Genomic DNA, 18,074 nt, shown 5'->3' on the forward strand with positions numbered 1-18,074 from the left:
CTTTCATAGTTGACGTGTACCTATGATGAAAATTACAGGCCTCTCTCATCTTTTTAAGTGGGAGAATTTGCACAATTGGTGGCTGACTAAATACTTTTTTGCCCCACTGTACATATTTTTTAAAATACAAAAACACAGTTATGGGAAGCACAAATAAAACATACTGTAGTAGTTGTGATTGCGGAGCCAGTTTTGGTTGTGGCCGTCTCTGGCGCTGCCCGCCGGTATGGGCCTCTTGGCCAGGAACTCCTCAATGACCGAGAGGGTGGACAAACTCTGGCTGCAGGAAACACAGTGGAGAGGGTGATACGGTGAGGAGGGGTCCTTGGAAATTAGAGTCGAACTAATTCAACCATTTGAGAATAGGTTTTTCCATCTATACAGTACCATTCAAAAGTTTGGACACACCTACTCATTCAAGGGTTTTCTTTATTTTTACTATTTTCTACATTGTTAAATAATAGTAAAGACATCAAAACTATGAAATAACACATATGGAATCATGTAGTAACCAAAAAAAGTTTAACAAATCAAAATATATTTTATATTTGAGATTCTTCAAAGTAGCCACCCTTTACCTTGATAGCATTGCACACTCTTGGCATTCTCTCAACCAGCTTCACCTGGAATGCTTTTCCAACAGTCTTGAAGGAGTTCCCACATATGCTGAGCACTTGTTGGCAGCTTTTCCTTCACTCTGCGGTCCAACTCATCCCAAACCATCTCAATTGGGTTGAGGTCAGGTGATTGTGGAGACCAGGTCACCTGATGCAGCACTCCATCACTCTCCTTCTTGGTCAAATAGCCCTTACACAGCCAGGAGGTGTGTTTTGGGTCATTGTCCTGTTGAAAAACAAATGATAGTCCCACTAAGCGCAAACCAGATGGGATGGAGTATCGCTGCAGAATGCTGTGGTAGCCATGCTGGTTAAGTGTGCCTTGAATTCTAAATAAATCACAGACAGTCACCAGCAAAGCACCACCACACCTCCTCCTCCATTCTTCACGGTGGGAACTACACATGCAGAGATCGTTCACCTACTCTGCGTCTCACAAAGACACGGCGGACTCAGACCAAAGGACAGATTTCCACCGGTCTAATGTCCATTGCTCGTGATTCTTGGGCCAAGCAAGTCTCTTCTTCTTATTGGTGTCCTTTATTAGTGGTTTCTTTGCAGCAATTCGACCATTAAGGCCTGATTCACGCAGTCTCCTCTGAACAGTTGATGTTGAGATGTGTCTTTTACTTGAAATCTGTGAAGCATTTATTTGGGCTGCAATCTGAGTTGCAATTAAATCTAATGAACTTATCCTCTGCAGCAGAGGTAACTCTGGGTCTTCCTTTCCTGTGGCGGTCGTCATGAGAGCCAGTTTCATCATAGCGCTTCATGGTTTTTGCGACTGCACTTGAAGAAACTTTAAAAGTTCTTGACATTTTCCGGATTGACTGACTTTCAAGTCTTAAAGTAATGATGGACTGTCGTTTCTCTTTGCTTATATTTGAGCTGTTCTTGCCATAATATGGACTTGGTCTTTTACCAAATAGGGCCATCTACTGTATACCAACCCAACCTTGTCACAACACAACTGATTGGCTCAAATGCATTAAGGAAAGAAATCCCACAAATTAACTTTTAACAAGGTACACCAGTTAATTGAAATGCATTCCAGGTGACTACCTCCCGAAGCTTGTTGAGAAAATGCCAAGAGTGTGCAAAGCTGTCAAAGGCAAAGGGTGGCTACTTTGAAGAATCTCAAAGATAAAATATATTTTGATTTGTTTAACACTTTTTTGGTTACTACATGATTCCATGTGTTATTTCATTAATTCTGATGTCTTCACTAGTATTCTACAATGTAGAAAATAGTACAAATAAAGAAAAACCCTGGAATGAGTAGGTGTGTCCAAACTTTTGACTGGTATTGTATATGCTTTTGAGTCTTCATCTTCAAGACTACGTTACATTGCAACAGTTGTTTTAAAAGGGCTGAAAGAAAAACGTGTAAAAACTTTAGCTGAAAACAGTAAACAGAACAGTAAAACGTGAGGTCTTATTTCTGTGCCTACCTGAAGACCAGGATCTTGTCTCCCTTCCTGACGCTCTCGTCGATCAGGTGGAACAGCAGGACCATCTTAGCAGAGTTCTCCAAAACCCCTGGCTTATAGTCAGACATGATCTCCTTCGCCTGCAATGGAGAGAGAGAAAAAAAGAGAGAGAGAGAGAGGTTGATGAGATAAGTCAGTACAGTGTAATTGTAATGCACAGGTAATAACCTGTTTTCACTGAAACCTATGACAATACCCATTCTAAATGAGCAGTCCTCAAATTGTTTTCCAACCAGCTTAAATCCACGATGACTCAACCAACTGCCACTTAACCTGAGTGGAAAACAAAAAGCTTGGCAGTGAAGTGTGGCTGCGTACCCATTCGTAGGTGATGACCTGATTGGCCCTCTCCTGCAGAGCGTTGAGACTCAGCCCTCCGATGCTGTTGGGGTCCTCCGGAGTCTTGCCCTTCTGGTTGGGGGCGGGGAAGCGGGCGTGGCTGTTGGTGATGTCATCCAGTTCCAGGTCCTGCTCATTGGCCAGATTCTCCTTCTGCAGTGCCTCGTACAGCACGTCTGTGTGGTTCCAGATCTGGTCCAGACAAACATTATTACAACATTAGGATGACGTCTGAATGAAATGCGGACATGTATACAGCATATGATATAAATGTACTTCACAACGTTTTTTCACTCCTGTGCATGCCAAAACAGAAACAGACACACACACCTTGCAGCAGACGCAGAAGGCCTTGAGTGGGTTGAGGCTGAGCCAGCCGCTGTTGCCTGCCTCTCTGAAGCGGTTCATAAACTCTGTGTAGAGGGCCCTCTGCAGTGGTGACAGTCGCACCAGTATCACATGCTCATCCTTGGAGGGGAGCTGGTCTCTCAACACGTCATGACCACGCCTGGGAACAAACACAACCCGAGTTAGACCACAAATATCTACGCCATATTCTGTAGATCTCTACATTCATGAAAAAACACAACCATTATCAGACTACAACTAGAATCTCCATTGAAAGTGCTTTTTAGTTCAGGAATAGACTTAATCTGGGAAACTGGCCTATAAAGTATACCAGAAAAGAGATACTGTGCTAGCATCAGTTCATGTGGGTTATAACCAGCTGCACCAAGCCAGAGGTCTCCATCTCTTAGTCTCACCTCTGGACAAAGCCCTCCAGCAGGCTATGGAGGACATGACTTCGGTATCTCATCAGTTGGACGTCCTGCGGTGTGCTGTCCACACACTGCCCGTTCAGAATGGGCCTCTCAAACATGTTACTGAACTCCTGCCTGGTACCTAGGAAATCAGGCCTGACAAAGTCCACCATACACCAGTACTCTATCAGGTTGTTCTGGAGGGGGTAGCCCGTTAGGACCACTCGCCGCCGGGTATGGATGTTCTTCAGGGCCTGTGAGGTGCTGGCGTGGCAGTTCTTAATGCGGTGGCCCTCGTCACAGATCACCACGTCCGGGCCGGGGCGAGACAGGGCCTTCTCTATGCCTATAGGAGGGTAGAGGAAGAGAGAGGGGGATGTCAAGTTAGAGCTATTTCAGGTAAAATGGTAGCCCTAAAGATGTGTATGTAGGAGTACGATCCAAGCAATGACTTTATGTTCAATTCATCTAAGTGACTCATGTTATCGGAGTCACTCATGATGACAGCTGTGAGTCATACTAAAGTGATGGAGCTACTGTGTAACTGGAAACCTGTGCACTCATACAAACATCCTTGAGCACATGAAAAATAATTAACAGAGTTATCTACAGTAACATGGGTTCTAACAAAGGGTTATCCATTAATCGAGCAAAAGCCTTGTGTGCAGATGGACTTGCTTTGATGAAAGAAAAACTGCCATAAGCTTCTGGTCTGAAAAGTTTGAAAAGGGCAGACCATGACTGACATAAGTGTTGATTGACTCCAAGTTGACCTTTGACCTACTGACCTTTGAGGAGCTCCTGATGCCGGTCTTCTTCATCCAGGTCGATGACCACCGGTCCTTGGGCCTTCTTGGACTTCTTCCGGCCCGCCACAAAGCTCTTCTTCAGGGACAGCAGGCGGTACATCTCATATCCCATCAGGAGCACACCGCCGTCCCGCGACCAGTCAGAGATCACCTTCGCTCTAGTGGTCATGGTTCTGAGAAAACAGGAAGAGAGAACGCACACAGAAAGAAAGAGAGCGAGACAGAGCACAGATAGAGAGAGAGAGGAGAGAGAACGAGAGTAGAGAGAGAAAAGAGCGATAGCACATCAGCGACAATGTTCCACACATAATAGCACAGCCATTTAAGTAGACTTCAAGTAGTAACACACCTGGGCGATAGATGAGTCATGTTTGTGCATTTATTAATTTATAAATATTTTTTTTTACAAACGTTTCCCTGGTTCCATGTACAGTAGGGAGCATTGACTGATAACTCTGTAGTATGCAATACTGTCTGGTTGGTCTGATGAGCGCAGCCAGGCTTACAGAGAGACTATTAGCACAGAAAACACTGATAGAGCCAGCAGCCAAAGACTTGGCTTCACTTCCCTCACAGAGAGGGAGGGAGCAATGGAGGGTGAGGGGTTGATAGAGGACAGGATGAGGAACAGCAAGAAAGGGAGAAAAAGAGAGGGATTGAGCAGAGGAAGCGATTAGGTCACTGGGTCAACTGCTATGACAAGTCTGCAGGAGAGCAGTAGTGTGCAAAGCTGTGTGCGATGGAAAGCCACACTTGATACACAGCAGTGGAGTACTAGAGACATATCTTAGGCAGTTGTGTGATACAGAACACTTAGCAGAAGCAGAGAGAGAGCTGTGAGTGGGAGTGAATCATCTCGTCCCTCACAAACACAAACCATGATCAAGCCTAAAAGGCTTCAGCTTTTAAAGAGGAGGGAGTGGGATATCGCCGTTCCCAGAAAGGACGGGAAACTCACTTGTGCTCGTCGTTCAGGATGTGGACCTTGAAGGTGCGCGGGGAGACCTGGGTCGGGTCCACGTCCGCAGGTAGCGCCTCAGATGTCGGGAGCCAGAGGTTAAATTCGGCCAGCCAGTTCTGTAACGTGTTGACCTATAGAGAGAGAAAGAGAGAGGAAGAGTAAATTATCGCAGACAAGAGACTACAAGCTACATCCAGTATGTAAGTAAGCATTTCACTGTTAGTCTACACCTGTTGTTTACTAAGCATGTGACAAATAAAATGTGATTTGATTTTGATTACAAAGAGAATACAGAATTTAGAGAGAGAACAGAGTACAGGTAGTCACTCACAGGCACGATGGCGAGCACGGTGTGGGCCTGGGTGTGTCTGAGCACGATGTCTATGAAGGAGATGACCTGCAGGGTCTTGCCAAGGCCCATGCTGTGGGCCAGGATACAGCCAAAGCCACTGCTGCTCCCATAGCGCTCCAGAGACTCAATCAGGTTATCATAGAGGAACCGGATCCCACCGATCTGACAGATCAGGAGGGGGGAGAGACAGAAGTGAGATCATTACAAGTCAACTCATTAGCAGATTGAAAATACTTAATTGTTGAATTTGTTTGACTGCATTGTATCCAATGGTTCGTCTCCATGGGCTCTATGGAGTTTCCCAGAAACAGACAATCTTCATTGAAAGTGCTTTTTAGGCTTAATATGGATCAGGGAAACTGTCCCTATATAAACTGCTAGGCTGCCTGTGCTAACAAGAGAATCCATGTCTGGACTGAGTCAGCAGTACCTGGTGAGGTTTGACGGCCCGGGCCAGGTGAGAGGAGAGGAACAGGTCTGCCTCCTCGGCTGGGTGGTTCAGGTTGACCAAGACACGCCCCTGGGCGTCCGGTTGGTTCACAGCGTCGTTGGTGTGGGCGCCGGTCGCCGCCGACCGGTTCTCCACCTCATTGGTGGACTCGCTGCTAATCTGGAGGGCGTCGTCCTCGTCGGAGCTCAGCTCGATCACATCTATGGTTGAGAAAGGAAAAAGAAAATAGGTTTTTGTTAGAAGAGTATTGTAGATGGAAATGGAGAAACATTTCATATATATCTACATCAGGGATGGGCAACTGGCGGCCCCCTTTTGTAGGCCCGCGGACCAATTTGTATTATTTGGGGGGGGGGGGGACTCAGTCGGGGTCTGAACTTACTGTGGAGCGTTAGAATAATAGAATACACAAGGTGCAATTCCGAAATTAGATTGTTAAGTTAGTCTTGCGGCCAGCTATCTAAACTTGTAGTAAGCATGGTCGAATTACCAATCGGGGTGGGGCCCATTGATCATCAGTTATATTACAAATTGCAAACATTTGCCTCCACCCTATGGCAAAATGTGTAGAATTGCAGGAAATTAGCTGTAAAACGTATTTAAAAAAAAAATCTTCCCTGTCAGGAGAAGTGCCGCTAAAATGTTTTGCTCGTGAGCCACTTCGGCCCCTCACGATGAGTTCAGTTTTTTTTTGTGACCCCCGCCCCCATCAAAGTTGCCCATCCCTGATCTACATAATACCCAGTTTCCATTGCATTGTGCTGGTGCCTTTTGATCAAAACAATAACTTAGATAATGTTACACAATACTGCCTAACATACAAATAAATAAAATATTTTATTAGTTTCAATAATACACCATTTCTCCAAAACATGGCTGGTGTTTTCACAAATTCTATAAAATAAATGCAATGTTTTCAGGCATCATATTTGTCTTAGTATCTTTAGGCAAACAAATCTTTAAAAAAAGTTCCCACCTGACCTGTCCTCGTTTCAAATAGCGACGTCAAAATCTGTTTGCCAAACGAAATTTAAAAAAGTAATAAAAAAAATCCATATCTTCTAAATGGTTCTCCACGTCATCTATATTAAGTGATAAGTAACGTTTGTTAGACTTTAGATGTGGCATGGCGGAGGGGAAGAGAGGGGAGGGCGATAGAGGTCTTATATAAATCTAGCGAATAGGGGGTTATACAAGCTGGATTATAGTAGTGGAGGATGGGTTTACATAACCCTGGGCAGAAATGTCACCGCACTGCCTGGGCTGGGGCTGGCTGGGGTTAACCAGTTATTTGCTCCATAAACCCACTTCCATTCCAGACGTAGTCACCTTATCTGCCTTCCCTCTTAACCAGGACCTAGCAACGCCAGACTGGTCTCTGATAACGCCAGTGGGGTGGGTTGGAAGGGTGTTCAATTGGGAACGGATCTGTTCGGGGTGGATCTATGTCCACAAGCAGACTGGTGTGTGTGTGTTTGTGTGTTAATAAGTGACAGAGTTTGTTTGTGTGTGTGTGTGTGTGTGTCATGGCAGTGGAGGAAAAGCACATGATGCCCACCAGAGCTTATGTAGTTCTATACTACAGCGACTCTCCTTCACTAGCCAGCTAATCCATCTAAGACTGCTCAGAGCCAGTCCCAGTCCCTAACTACCCCATGCTGCTATTTGGAGCACTATTTTGACTATATTTCATGAAGCACTTTCATAAAGTACACAGCGAGACCATTTCCCTTACTTGACATACAGTAACTATCTGACCCACATTTGATCCCATTTACAAAACCTGGGGTTCAAAGGTCATTTGTGTTTATAGGTAATAATGAGTGACATTGAAAGGCTAGAGAAATGGGTCATAACATTACCAAGTATATCAAATACGGAAGTCTGGCCGTCTGGCACAGGAGGACCACAGTCAGTCTCTATTACATGTGTAATATATGTGTAATAATATATAATGTGTGACAGACCCTGAGTCTTCTCTATTTTAATGAGCGATACTAATCGGTGTCTCATAGTGACTGGGGTCTCACCTTCTTTTGGGGCATGTGCTTCTGTGATCAGAGCCTTGGAGTCGTCCTCGCTGACATTAGTGCTGCTGTAAATGGTGTCCTGGCAGATCACATGGTCCCGTTCGGCCACGCTAGCAGACAGACTCTGAGACAGATCTCCTGGAGGGGACAGAGACAGAGATGCAGTGGTTAGTTACCGGAGTGTGTTAAGTATCAACCAGTACATTTCTATTATGATATTGAGATTATATATTATATTTCAAGAGTATACAATTTCAATACAAAATATATTTCTGATTTCACACTCCAGCTATCAATCACGTGTGTGTGTCCTCACCTGGTGTGTACTCGGGTAGCAGGGGCACGGGGAAGTGCCCTTCCTTCCTCTGCTGTTCCAGCCTCTCCCGCCTCTCCAGCTCCTCCTGCTGGGCAGCTTTGGTCACCACCTCCAACTGGTGCTCCCTCAATAGCTTTCTACATCACAGAGAGAAAGAGAGAGCGAGAGAGCGAGCGAGAGCGAAAGCGAGAGAGAAGTGGAGAGGGAGAGTAGAGATATCAGAACAGGCCTCAGGCATCCATCTCTGTTATAGGGCCAACAGACTGACTAGAGCATGCCAGATCGCATGGGGATATACAGTACATTACTAATGCTGTATGTATTTAGTGCAGGGTTTCCCAAACTCTGTCCTCGGGACCCCAAGGGGTGCACGTTTTGGTTTTTGCCATAGCACTACACAGCTGATTCAAATAATCAACTATTCATCAAGCTTTGAATCAGCTGTGTAGTGTTAGGGCAAAAAACCAAAACGTGCACCCCTTGGGGTCCTGAGGACAGAGTTTGGGAAACGCTGGTTTAGTGTGTATTTGTGTGCACGTCTGTTTATCGCCGTATGTGTGTATCTGTCTGTGTGTGAGAGAGAGCTGTAATAATGTAATAAACACTGGGGAAATAATCCCACTCATGGCAGCATGGTTGACTTCTTGCCAGACTGAGTAATACAGAGATCTTCTACTTAAAGGCTTCATTCATACATGTGCTGTATGTATAGATGATTAAGATCACAAGTTAGGGAATTAATGGTTGAATATTGCAGTTCATTGTATCTTTGAAGTTGGTTAAGGGCCTATATTAGATGCTCTCTATATATGCAAGTTTGGATGTTGTAAGGGGTCAGAGGTCATACCTGATGTTCCTCCTCATGTGTGCGGGTTTGTTGGAGTGGGACCTCTTTTTGGTTTCACTCAGGGACCGCGAGGGTGTTTGGCTCTCGGGCCGTGAGGACGGTCGAGAGGGGGGCTGCGCAGAGGGGTGGGACAGCGTCTCCCCCGAGGGTGAGGTAGATGGGGTGATGCACTGCCATCCCGCAGAGTCCCCTCCCTGTGCTTCATTCTCCGAGCTGAACGGAGCACTATGAGGCTGGTCTGTGGAGAGAGACGGAGGGAGGAGATATTCATATTATTGATATGCAAAACGTAAATCAATGAAAATGTATGTTGATTGAATACCAATAAAGGTATGCTGTATAACAGGCATGGATTTCTCCATCACTGAAGGAGAAGTACAGACTGATTCAACTGTTTTTTTTTACTGACCCAGAAGGATTTATATTAAAGATGTATTGTGTTTAAGAGGGAGTAACTTGGTCAGAGCTTGATACGACTCTGTCCTGCCCTCCTTCCCTGCCTCCCTGCAGACAGGAGACACCCTGAACTAGATCTGAGGTGGTTATGTAAGTGCTCATAAATATGGAGAGCTTCTGAAACCCTGAGCGCAGGGGCTGGCCACTAGGGCTGAGGCTAAGGGCAGGGTCTGGGGCTTTTGGTGCTTCATGGGTCTGGACAGACTGACTGACAAAGCTGATGATTAAACCAAAGTTACTGCCCACATAAACAGCCCCCCCCCCCTCTCAGTATGTACCACATACATCTCCACTGTCTCATTGTAGCCAACACCGCCAGGCCCAATCCAACCCAATACAGCTCAACCCAGCCCCACCTAACCCAGAGTCAAATAGACACTGTAGATCCAGTGCCTTCAGAAAGTATTCACACCCCTTGACTTTTTCCACATTTTGTTGTGTTACAGCCTGAATTTAAAATTGATAAAATTGAGATTGTGTCACTGGCCTACACACAATACCCCATAATGTCAAAGTGGTATTATATTTTTAGAAATGTTTACTAATTAATTAAAAATGAAAAGCTGAAATGTCATGAGTCAATAAGTATTGAACCCCTTTGTTATGGCAAGCCTAAATAAGTTCAGAAGTCAAAATGTACTTAAGTCACATGGACTCAATCTGTGTGTAAAAATAGCGTTTAACATGATTTCTAAAATGACTACCTCATCTCGGTACCCCACATATACAATTATCTGTAAGGTCCCTCAGTCGAGCAGAGAATTTCAAACACAGATTAATGAATTCAGGCGGTAACACAAAAAAATGTGGAATAAATCAAGGCACTGTATATGGCTCTTTGACCTATAGCCTAACCCCAGCTTGTCACCCAAGCCTGACCCAGTCTTTTATTGTCCTGACCTGCTCAGAATCACACTGCACAATTATTCTCAACCAGGAAAACATCACTGCTCCACACAGAAATCCATAAGCATAGACAACCCACTGAACCCAGACTGACCCAACATCTGTCAGGCCAGAACATCCATCCTGAGCCAAGTCTGGTCCAGTCCAACCCAGAATTATCTCTCTCAGAAGCAGACTGCAAGAGCTATGCGGACCCTGGTCAAAAGTAGTGCACTATATAAGGAATAAGGTTACACCGTCAGGAAAACCCAGCAACGAAAGCCTCTGACTAAAACAGGCTAACATAAAAAAAGGTAAAACAGGAAGAAAAGTTTTGTATATAATGCAATGACAGAGGCTGGTGGTGAGCCAACAGTGAGTTGAAAAACAAATTACATAAAAACGCCCTCTCCTCGACTAACTCAATCTACAAAATGATTCCTTTATGTTGCTCTGAATCCAGTTCCATAAGCTTTCGTACAGCCCCTTTGTGACCTCTGGTATATTGGTTATATAACCCAATTTAACAAGCTACACTGTGTACAAAAAAAAATAACTTTCGACCACCTTCACTCCACACACAGAGACGTGTACAAAGCACTCCCTCACCCTCCATTTTGCAAATCTGACCATAACTCTATCCTCCTGATTCCTGCTTACAAGCAAAAACTAAAGCAGGAAGCACCAGTGACTAGGTCAATAAAGAAGTGGTCAGATGACACAGATGCTAAGCTACAGGACTGTTTTCCTAGCACAGACTGGAATATGTTCCGGGATTCTTCCGATGGCATTGAGGAGTACACCACATCAGTCACTGGCTTCATCAACAAGTGCATCGATGGCGTCGTCCCCACAGTGACCGTACGTACCCCAACCAGAAGCCATGGATTACAGGCAACATCCTCACTGAGCTGAAGGGTAGAGCTGCCGCTTTCAAGTAGCGGTACTCTAACCCGGACGCTTATAAGAAATCCCGCTATGCCCTCCGACGAACCATCAAACAGGCAAAGCGTCAATACAGGACTAAGATTTAATTGTACTACACCGGCACCGATGCTCGTCGGATGTGGCAGGGCTTGCAAACTATTACAGAATATAAAGGGAAGCACAGACGCGAGCTGGCCATTGACACAAGCCTACCAGACGAGCTAAATTACTTCTATGCTCACTTCGAGGCAAGCAACACTGAAGAATGCATGAGAGCATCAGCTGTTCGGGATGACTGTGTGATCACGCTCTCCATAGCCAATGTGAGTAAGACCTTTAAACAGGTCAACATTCACAAGGCCGCAGGGCCAGACGGATTACCAGGATGTATGCTCCGAGCATGCGCTGACCAACTGGCAAGTGTGTCTTCACTGACATTTTCAACCTGTCCCTGACTGAGTCTGTAATACCAACATGTTTCAAGCAGACTACCATAGTCCATGTGCCCAAGAACACTAAGATAACCTGCCTAAATGACTACCGACCTGTAGCACTCACGTCTGTAGCCATGAAGTGCTTTGAAAGGCTGGTCATGGCTCACATCAACACCATTATCCCAGAAACCCTAGACCCACTCCAATTTGCATACCGCACCAACAGATCCACAGATGATGCACTCTCTATTGCACTCCACACTGCCCTTTCCCACCTGGACAAAAGGAACCCCTATGTGAGAATACTATTCATTGACTACAGCTCTGCATTCAACTTCATAGTGCCCTCAAAGCTCATCACAAAGCTAAGGACCCTGGGACTAAACACCTCCCTCTGCAACTGGATCCTGGACTTCCTGACGGGCCACCCCCAGGTGGTGAGGGTAGGTAACAACACATCTGCCACGCTGATCCTCAACACGGGGACCCCTTAGGGGTGCGTGCTCAGTCCTCTCCTGTACTCCCTGTTCACACATGACTGCATGGCCAGGCACGACTCCAGCGCCATCATTAAGTTTGCTGACGACAACAATGGTAGGCCTGATCACCGACAACGAGGAGACAGCCTATAGGGAGGAGGTCAAAGACCTGGCCGTGTGATGCCAGGATAACAACCTCTCCCTCAATGTGATCAAGACAAAGGAGATGATTGTGGACTACAGGAAAAAGAACAGGCCCGAGCACGCCCCCATTCTCATCAGCAGGGCTGTAGTGGAGCAGGTTGAGAGGATCAAGTTCCTTGGTGTCCACATCACCAACAAACTATCATTGTCCAAACACACCAAGACAGTCGTGAAGAGTGCACGACAAAGCCTATTCCCCCTCAGGAGACCGAAAAGATTTGGCATGGGTCCTCAGATCCTCAAAAAGTTATACAGCTACACCATCGAGAGCATCCTGATTGGTTGCATCACTGCCTGGTATGGCAACTGCTCGGCCTCCGACCGCAAGGCACTAAAGAGGGTAGTGCGTTCGGCCCAGTACATCACTGGGGCCAAGCTTCCTGCCATCCAGGACCTCTATACAAGGCAGTGTCATAGGAAGGCCCTAAAAATGGCCAAAGACTCCAGCCACCCTAGTCAGAGACTGTTCTCTCTGCTACCGCACGGCAAGCGGTACCGGAGCGCCAAGTCTAGGTCCAAAAGGCTTCTTAACAGCTTCTACCCCCAAGCCATAACACTCCTGAACAGCTAATCAAACGGCTACCCTGACTATTTGCATTGTCCCCCCCCCCACTCCCTCCTTTATGCTTCTGCTACTCTGTTTATCATCTATGCATTGTCACTTTAACTCTACCTACATGTACATACTACCTAAATTACCTTGACTAACCTGTGCCCCCGCACATTGACTCTGTACCGGTACACCTGTATATAGCCTCACTACTGTTATTTTACTGCTGCTCTTAAATTATTTATTTGTTATTTGTATTTTCTATTCATCTATTTTTACTTAACACTTATTTTTCTTAAAACTGCATTGTTGGTTAAGGGCTTGTAAGTAAGCATTTCACTGTAAGGTCTACATCTGTTGAATTCAGCGCATGTGACAAATTCAATTTGATTTGATTTGAATGAAGAGATGGAGACAAAACTGTCCAATTTGAGTGCTTTTTGCAGCTCGTTCCAGTCGCTAGCTGCAGCCAGGTGATCTAGTTACTGTATGGATTTCACAACTAAATTTTTGCCAGCTAGATATCTATTAACTGTTAAGTCTAAAATGTGCTAAATGCTCTGCAGTTGTGCATTTGGTTTGCTAACTTAGTATCTAGTTAGCTATCGAGCTAAGTGGTTAGCTTCTTCCAAAATCAAGCTTTCGCTTGGTAACAGCAGAGAAACCCCTCCTGGATCAAGAGCCTTGCGGTCTAATATTTGTTTTGTGAGTGCAGCAAACGGTGAGTGGCATTTGAGTTACTTGTATAACTTTATGAGCTGGTATGTCTGTCCTGCAAATAGTTTAGAGACTGTATAAAATGTTTGCAATGCCCTCGTTAGCATTTAGTTAGCATTTTTATTGGGATTTAACATGTACTTGTTAGCATTGCTAACCTTCGGATTACAGATGCTAAGTGGGGTTTGAAAATTGCGCCCCTTGTGTTCAGTGCCAATATTACCAAATATCCCAGAATGGCACAAGGTCGGTATGAAGGTATGACAATCTGGATACCGCCCAAGCCTAATGTGCGTGACCGGTATAGTAAGCATGTTTATGCAACAGCCGGCGCTAAGCCTATTAATAGCTAGGTCAGCTTTGATTATCAAGATCCTCAATTACCCCAACCCTCCTCTGACGCCCCCCTCCTGCCAATTACCCCAACCCTCCTCTGACGCCCCCCTCCTGCCAATTACCCCAACCCTCCTCTGACGCCCCCCTCCTGCCATCAAGACAAAAGCCAATTGGCACCAGGGGGTGATGTGGGATGGTAGGTTATGTTTTACCATGTAGACCAAAGCCTCATCAGGCCACATTAAGCTAGCCGGCATCCAAACAAGAATTTTAACAGCATCAATCTATTTCATCAAGCGATTATGGATTACTACTGTTATAGGAGCCTCTGACCAAGTGAATTGCCAGTGGACACACAAACACACCTTGAGGAGAACGTCAGCACTGTCCAACCAGACAGTCGGGACATGATGTTAAATTACACAACCCACTGTTACATAACCAAAAGAAAGTTCCATTGTCCTAACACAGGACCCAAGAAACCAAAAAATCCTTCTGAATGGTACTGAACAAATCATGGCAATACACACACCACACACACACCCTCTTTCCCCTGGTTTCTGTGAGCAGGGAGGGAGTGAACTAGCTCCGTGGCAATGACACTACACACACAGCGAGCCGTGGCAGTCGTCCAATCATAATAGCCAGTGAGATAAAAGGGGAGGTGGCGTCGCGTGACACTGTAGCACAACAGACTATATTACACAAGGTTGGGGAACATAATACAGGGTTATGGGTTAAATCAATCCCTCTGGCCCCCCAAACTCAGCCGTCCAACCCCATTAACCCCATTAGAGGGAGGGGCGGTCTGACGAAGGACTGCTGGGATATCAAAGAGTAAAACAGCCATGGAGTGAAATGAACCGAGGTGAGGAAATAAACCAGTAAAAAAATTCTAATGCCGCAGAATAGGCCTCAGGACCCGACACCACCAACCCCCCAACACGGTTTCCTTCCTGGGGGCCGGGAGGGGGACAGAGGGCATCTGAGAGGAACAGTGTACAGGGCTCCCCCACCACCCCTACAGTACACCACTAAGCTGTATGTTTGTTTACTCTGTGGTAACATTTTGTGTTGAAAATTCTGCTGTGCCTAGTTGAGATGAACAATGCAGTGTACCAAAAACTATGGTCTCTCTAAACCCACTAGCTAGTAATCCCCCTCATTCAGAGAATATAGAATTCACACTCATTCATAATTCTCCTGCCTGGTTCCATTCCACTAGATTACACAACCGCATAAAGCAGTTACAGTACAATGGGAGAGGGGATACGTTAGTCCTCTGACTGAAGAGTGTCTCGCTGTCTCTTAACTACAGACATCATCCTCTGTAGCTCAATTGGTAGAGCACGGCGCTTGTAACGCCAGGGTAGTGGGTTCGATCCCCGGGACCACCCATACGTAAAAATGTATGTACACATGACTAAGTCGCTTTGGACAAAAGCTTCTGCTAAATGGCATATTATTATTATTGGGCCTGGGGGCAGGGGGTGTGGGTCTACTTTGGGGAGAGGGGAAGGGAAGCAGAAAGTGGGGTGGGGTCATGTTGGAGGCATTTGAGGCAAAAATAAATAAATAATACCATAACACAAAAGGTCACCACAGCGAAGACACGGACTACCATTCAACTTCCTGTCCTAATTCAGTCCAGAAGCATGGAGAATGCAGACCATGTTTTAACTTCATGCTCTTTCACATTCATTTGACTCGTATGCATACTGTGCTTCTTAAAGGAGCGTCACATTTACATTCGCAGCAGACCTCCACCGACCCCCTCCCTCTCTCCTCTTTCCCTGTGGCTGACTGACTGACCACTCCTTCGTATAGAGGGGCTGGGGCTTCTGGCATGGGAGGGGTGTAGGGTAGGGGCGTCTTCAGAAAGCCACAGGGTTACACAACCGTGATACGCTGGTTGTCTGTTTATGTAACACTGCTTTACAGGCAGCGCTAGAGTTGCAGCATGTGCGTAGAACTGAGTACCAAAGGCAGACAATTAGCAACTCAGAGTGGCAGTGTGCCCTGGAGAATAACAGGGGGTGCCATGACGACAAGAGGAAGAGGAGCTGATTGGTAAACGATAACAGTGGCTCAAGGTCGTCATGGTCTCCCTGTATGTGCCACTCAGACAATTAATCATCTGGAAAGAGTACCACTTTCATTTCTCCATGCACTTTTTAACCCAGTGTTTCTCAACCCAGTCGTTTTACAAAGTCTATTTGATCTATTCCACCACTAGCACACTTGATTCAACCCCGGCAACTAATCAAATCATCAAGCCCCTTAATGTTGGTGTTGGTATACAGTAAAACTTAAAAATAGCCACCTGTCCCATTTAACAGCTGGGCATCAGAACACATTCCAGCAAATAAACACCTGTTTCAAATAAACGCTGGGTCTAAATGAATTGTTTACAAGGTCACTATGGACACAGCTGATATTCCCACAGTCATGTGCATAAAAAAATAAAAAAATAAAAAATACTTTTTTTTTATCCGTCATCGTTGCTAGCCATGGCAACATCAAATTCAAGCTGGCAGTGATCAAATTCGCAGAGCAAAATTTGTGCAAGGAAACAGCCAGGCATTTTGGAATTGATCCAAAACAAGTGAGAGAATGGTGTCTTCAACGTTTGTCTGAGGTAGACCAGAAAAAAGTAAGTAAAGAAATAGAAGCCTGGCTCAAATAGAAGCCCGTCTCTAATAAGCACCGGATGTGTTCAGTGATGTTTTAATTAATTGAAGTTTTACGGTAGATCAAATATGTGTTGGTATCGATAAAATATGTGAGGAGTTGAGAAACACAGTTGAAACTAGGGCTGGGAATTCCCAGAGACCTCACGATACGATATTATCAAGATACTTAGGTGCCCATACTATATGGCTTGCGATTCTCAATATTTATTATATATGTATTGCAATTCGATACTGTGATTTTGATGTTCCAAACATATTGCTCACTATATGTCTGCTGTAGAGAGACAAGAGAGCATGAGGAAATTTGTTTTGATCAGTCATGGAAATAAATGTTCTGAAATCATGTTGGCTCACTATTTAAAAAGATGGAGAACAAGCTATAGGATGAAAAACACCAGAGTTTTGGCACAGGTACAACCGACTAGCACTAGCTAACGCTACCTAGCAAAAAAATATACAATAAATTGTACAAATCAATACTTCGGAGTCAAAGTATGAATATAGTATTGTCCAAAATAATATTGCGATATGTAACTATCAATTTTTCTCCCCATCACTAGTTGAAACCACAGTTGGCTTTCAGAATGTCATCTGAGTGGAGTGGACATGTGACACCAGTGCTGATCTAGGTCCATAAATGACTTGAGTGTAGTGTTTCAGAGGCCCTGTTTCCTGGCCTACATATTTGTGTGTGTCATGTTCCTACTTCATACTGTGCTGCTGACGCTCGCACTGACCCACTGAGTTACACAACCGGTCTGCAGGCGGCGCGGGACTGGGCCAACGTCACAGACAGTGCGTCTGCGAGGGCGAGGGGTGAGAGACCTCAAGCTGGGTCAGAGGGGGCCTGTGCTAGGTAGGGTTGCTAGCAGCATTTTTCAGGGGCGAGTGTGTTACCACTTCGACAAATGGCCCACTCCAGTTCCAGAAGCCCAAAGCCTGCAGGTTTAGACCGGACACCTTCACAGCTGTTCAACAGGCTCAAGGTTTGGCCTCTGTCACACTAGCTACCAGGCAGCCATACCAGAAGATCTGCCGCAGAATAGAAATTGACTAATTCTGCAGATCCCACAAACCACCAAACCAGATAAACTAACACAGTGCTTCTGATTGAGGCGGCCTTTTGGTCTACTAGGAGCCGAAAAGAATAAGACCAAGTCTGATTAGGGAAAAGATAAATGTACACTGAGAATTCCATTCACACACACACGTTTTAAAAAAGGGTGAGTGAACTGACCCACTGAAAAAGGAGAAAAAATGTCACTACTAGAGCGGTCTCCCTCTCTCCATCTAGGTCAGTAAAGAGATTATAGATTACGCATAATCCAGCGCACGAGTGAGTTTTACTACAAAAACCAGAGAAGACCCTACGCTCAGCATCACAGCAGCAACACATGTTCACTGGACAACTACAGGTCAC

At 45.4% G+C, this 18,074-nt stretch overlaps 1 protein-coding gene across 3 annotated transcripts in view; it reads right to left on the minus strand.

Moving 5' to 3' along the window:
• Window positions 1-18,074, minus strand: part of LOC311148222 (helicase ARIP4-like) — a 56,954-nt gene that overhangs the window by 8,826 nt on the left and 30,054 nt on the right. For all 3 annotated transcript variants that reach the window (XM_084185109.1, XM_084185111.1, XM_084185110.1), the window contains 12 exons: window positions 8,974-9,211; window positions 8,127-8,263; window positions 7,811-7,948; window positions 5,760-5,980; window positions 5,309-5,491; window positions 4,975-5,108; window positions 3,996-4,189; window positions 3,211-3,553; window positions 2,777-2,954; window positions 2,426-2,638; window positions 2,069-2,187; window positions 165-280 (listed from right to left, as the gene is read on the minus strand). In XM_084185109.1, coding sequence (XP_084041235.1) covers window positions 165-280; window positions 2,069-2,187; window positions 2,426-2,638; window positions 2,777-2,954; window positions 3,211-3,553; window positions 3,996-4,189; window positions 4,975-5,108; window positions 5,309-5,491; window positions 5,760-5,980; window positions 7,811-7,948; window positions 8,127-8,263; window positions 8,974-9,211 — 2,214 coding nt within the window. The remainder of the gene's footprint in view (window positions 1-164; window positions 281-2,068; window positions 2,188-2,425; window positions 2,639-2,776; window positions 2,955-3,210; window positions 3,554-3,995; window positions 4,190-4,974; window positions 5,109-5,308; window positions 5,492-5,759; window positions 5,981-7,810; window positions 7,949-8,126; window positions 8,264-8,973; window positions 9,212-18,074) is intronic.

This window comes from Coregonus lavaretus (assembly GCF_964263955.1).
Source record: "Coregonus lavaretus genome assembly, chromosome: 20".
NCBI classification, from domain to species: Eukaryota; Metazoa; Chordata; class Actinopteri; order Salmoniformes; family Salmonidae; genus Coregonus; species Coregonus lavaretus.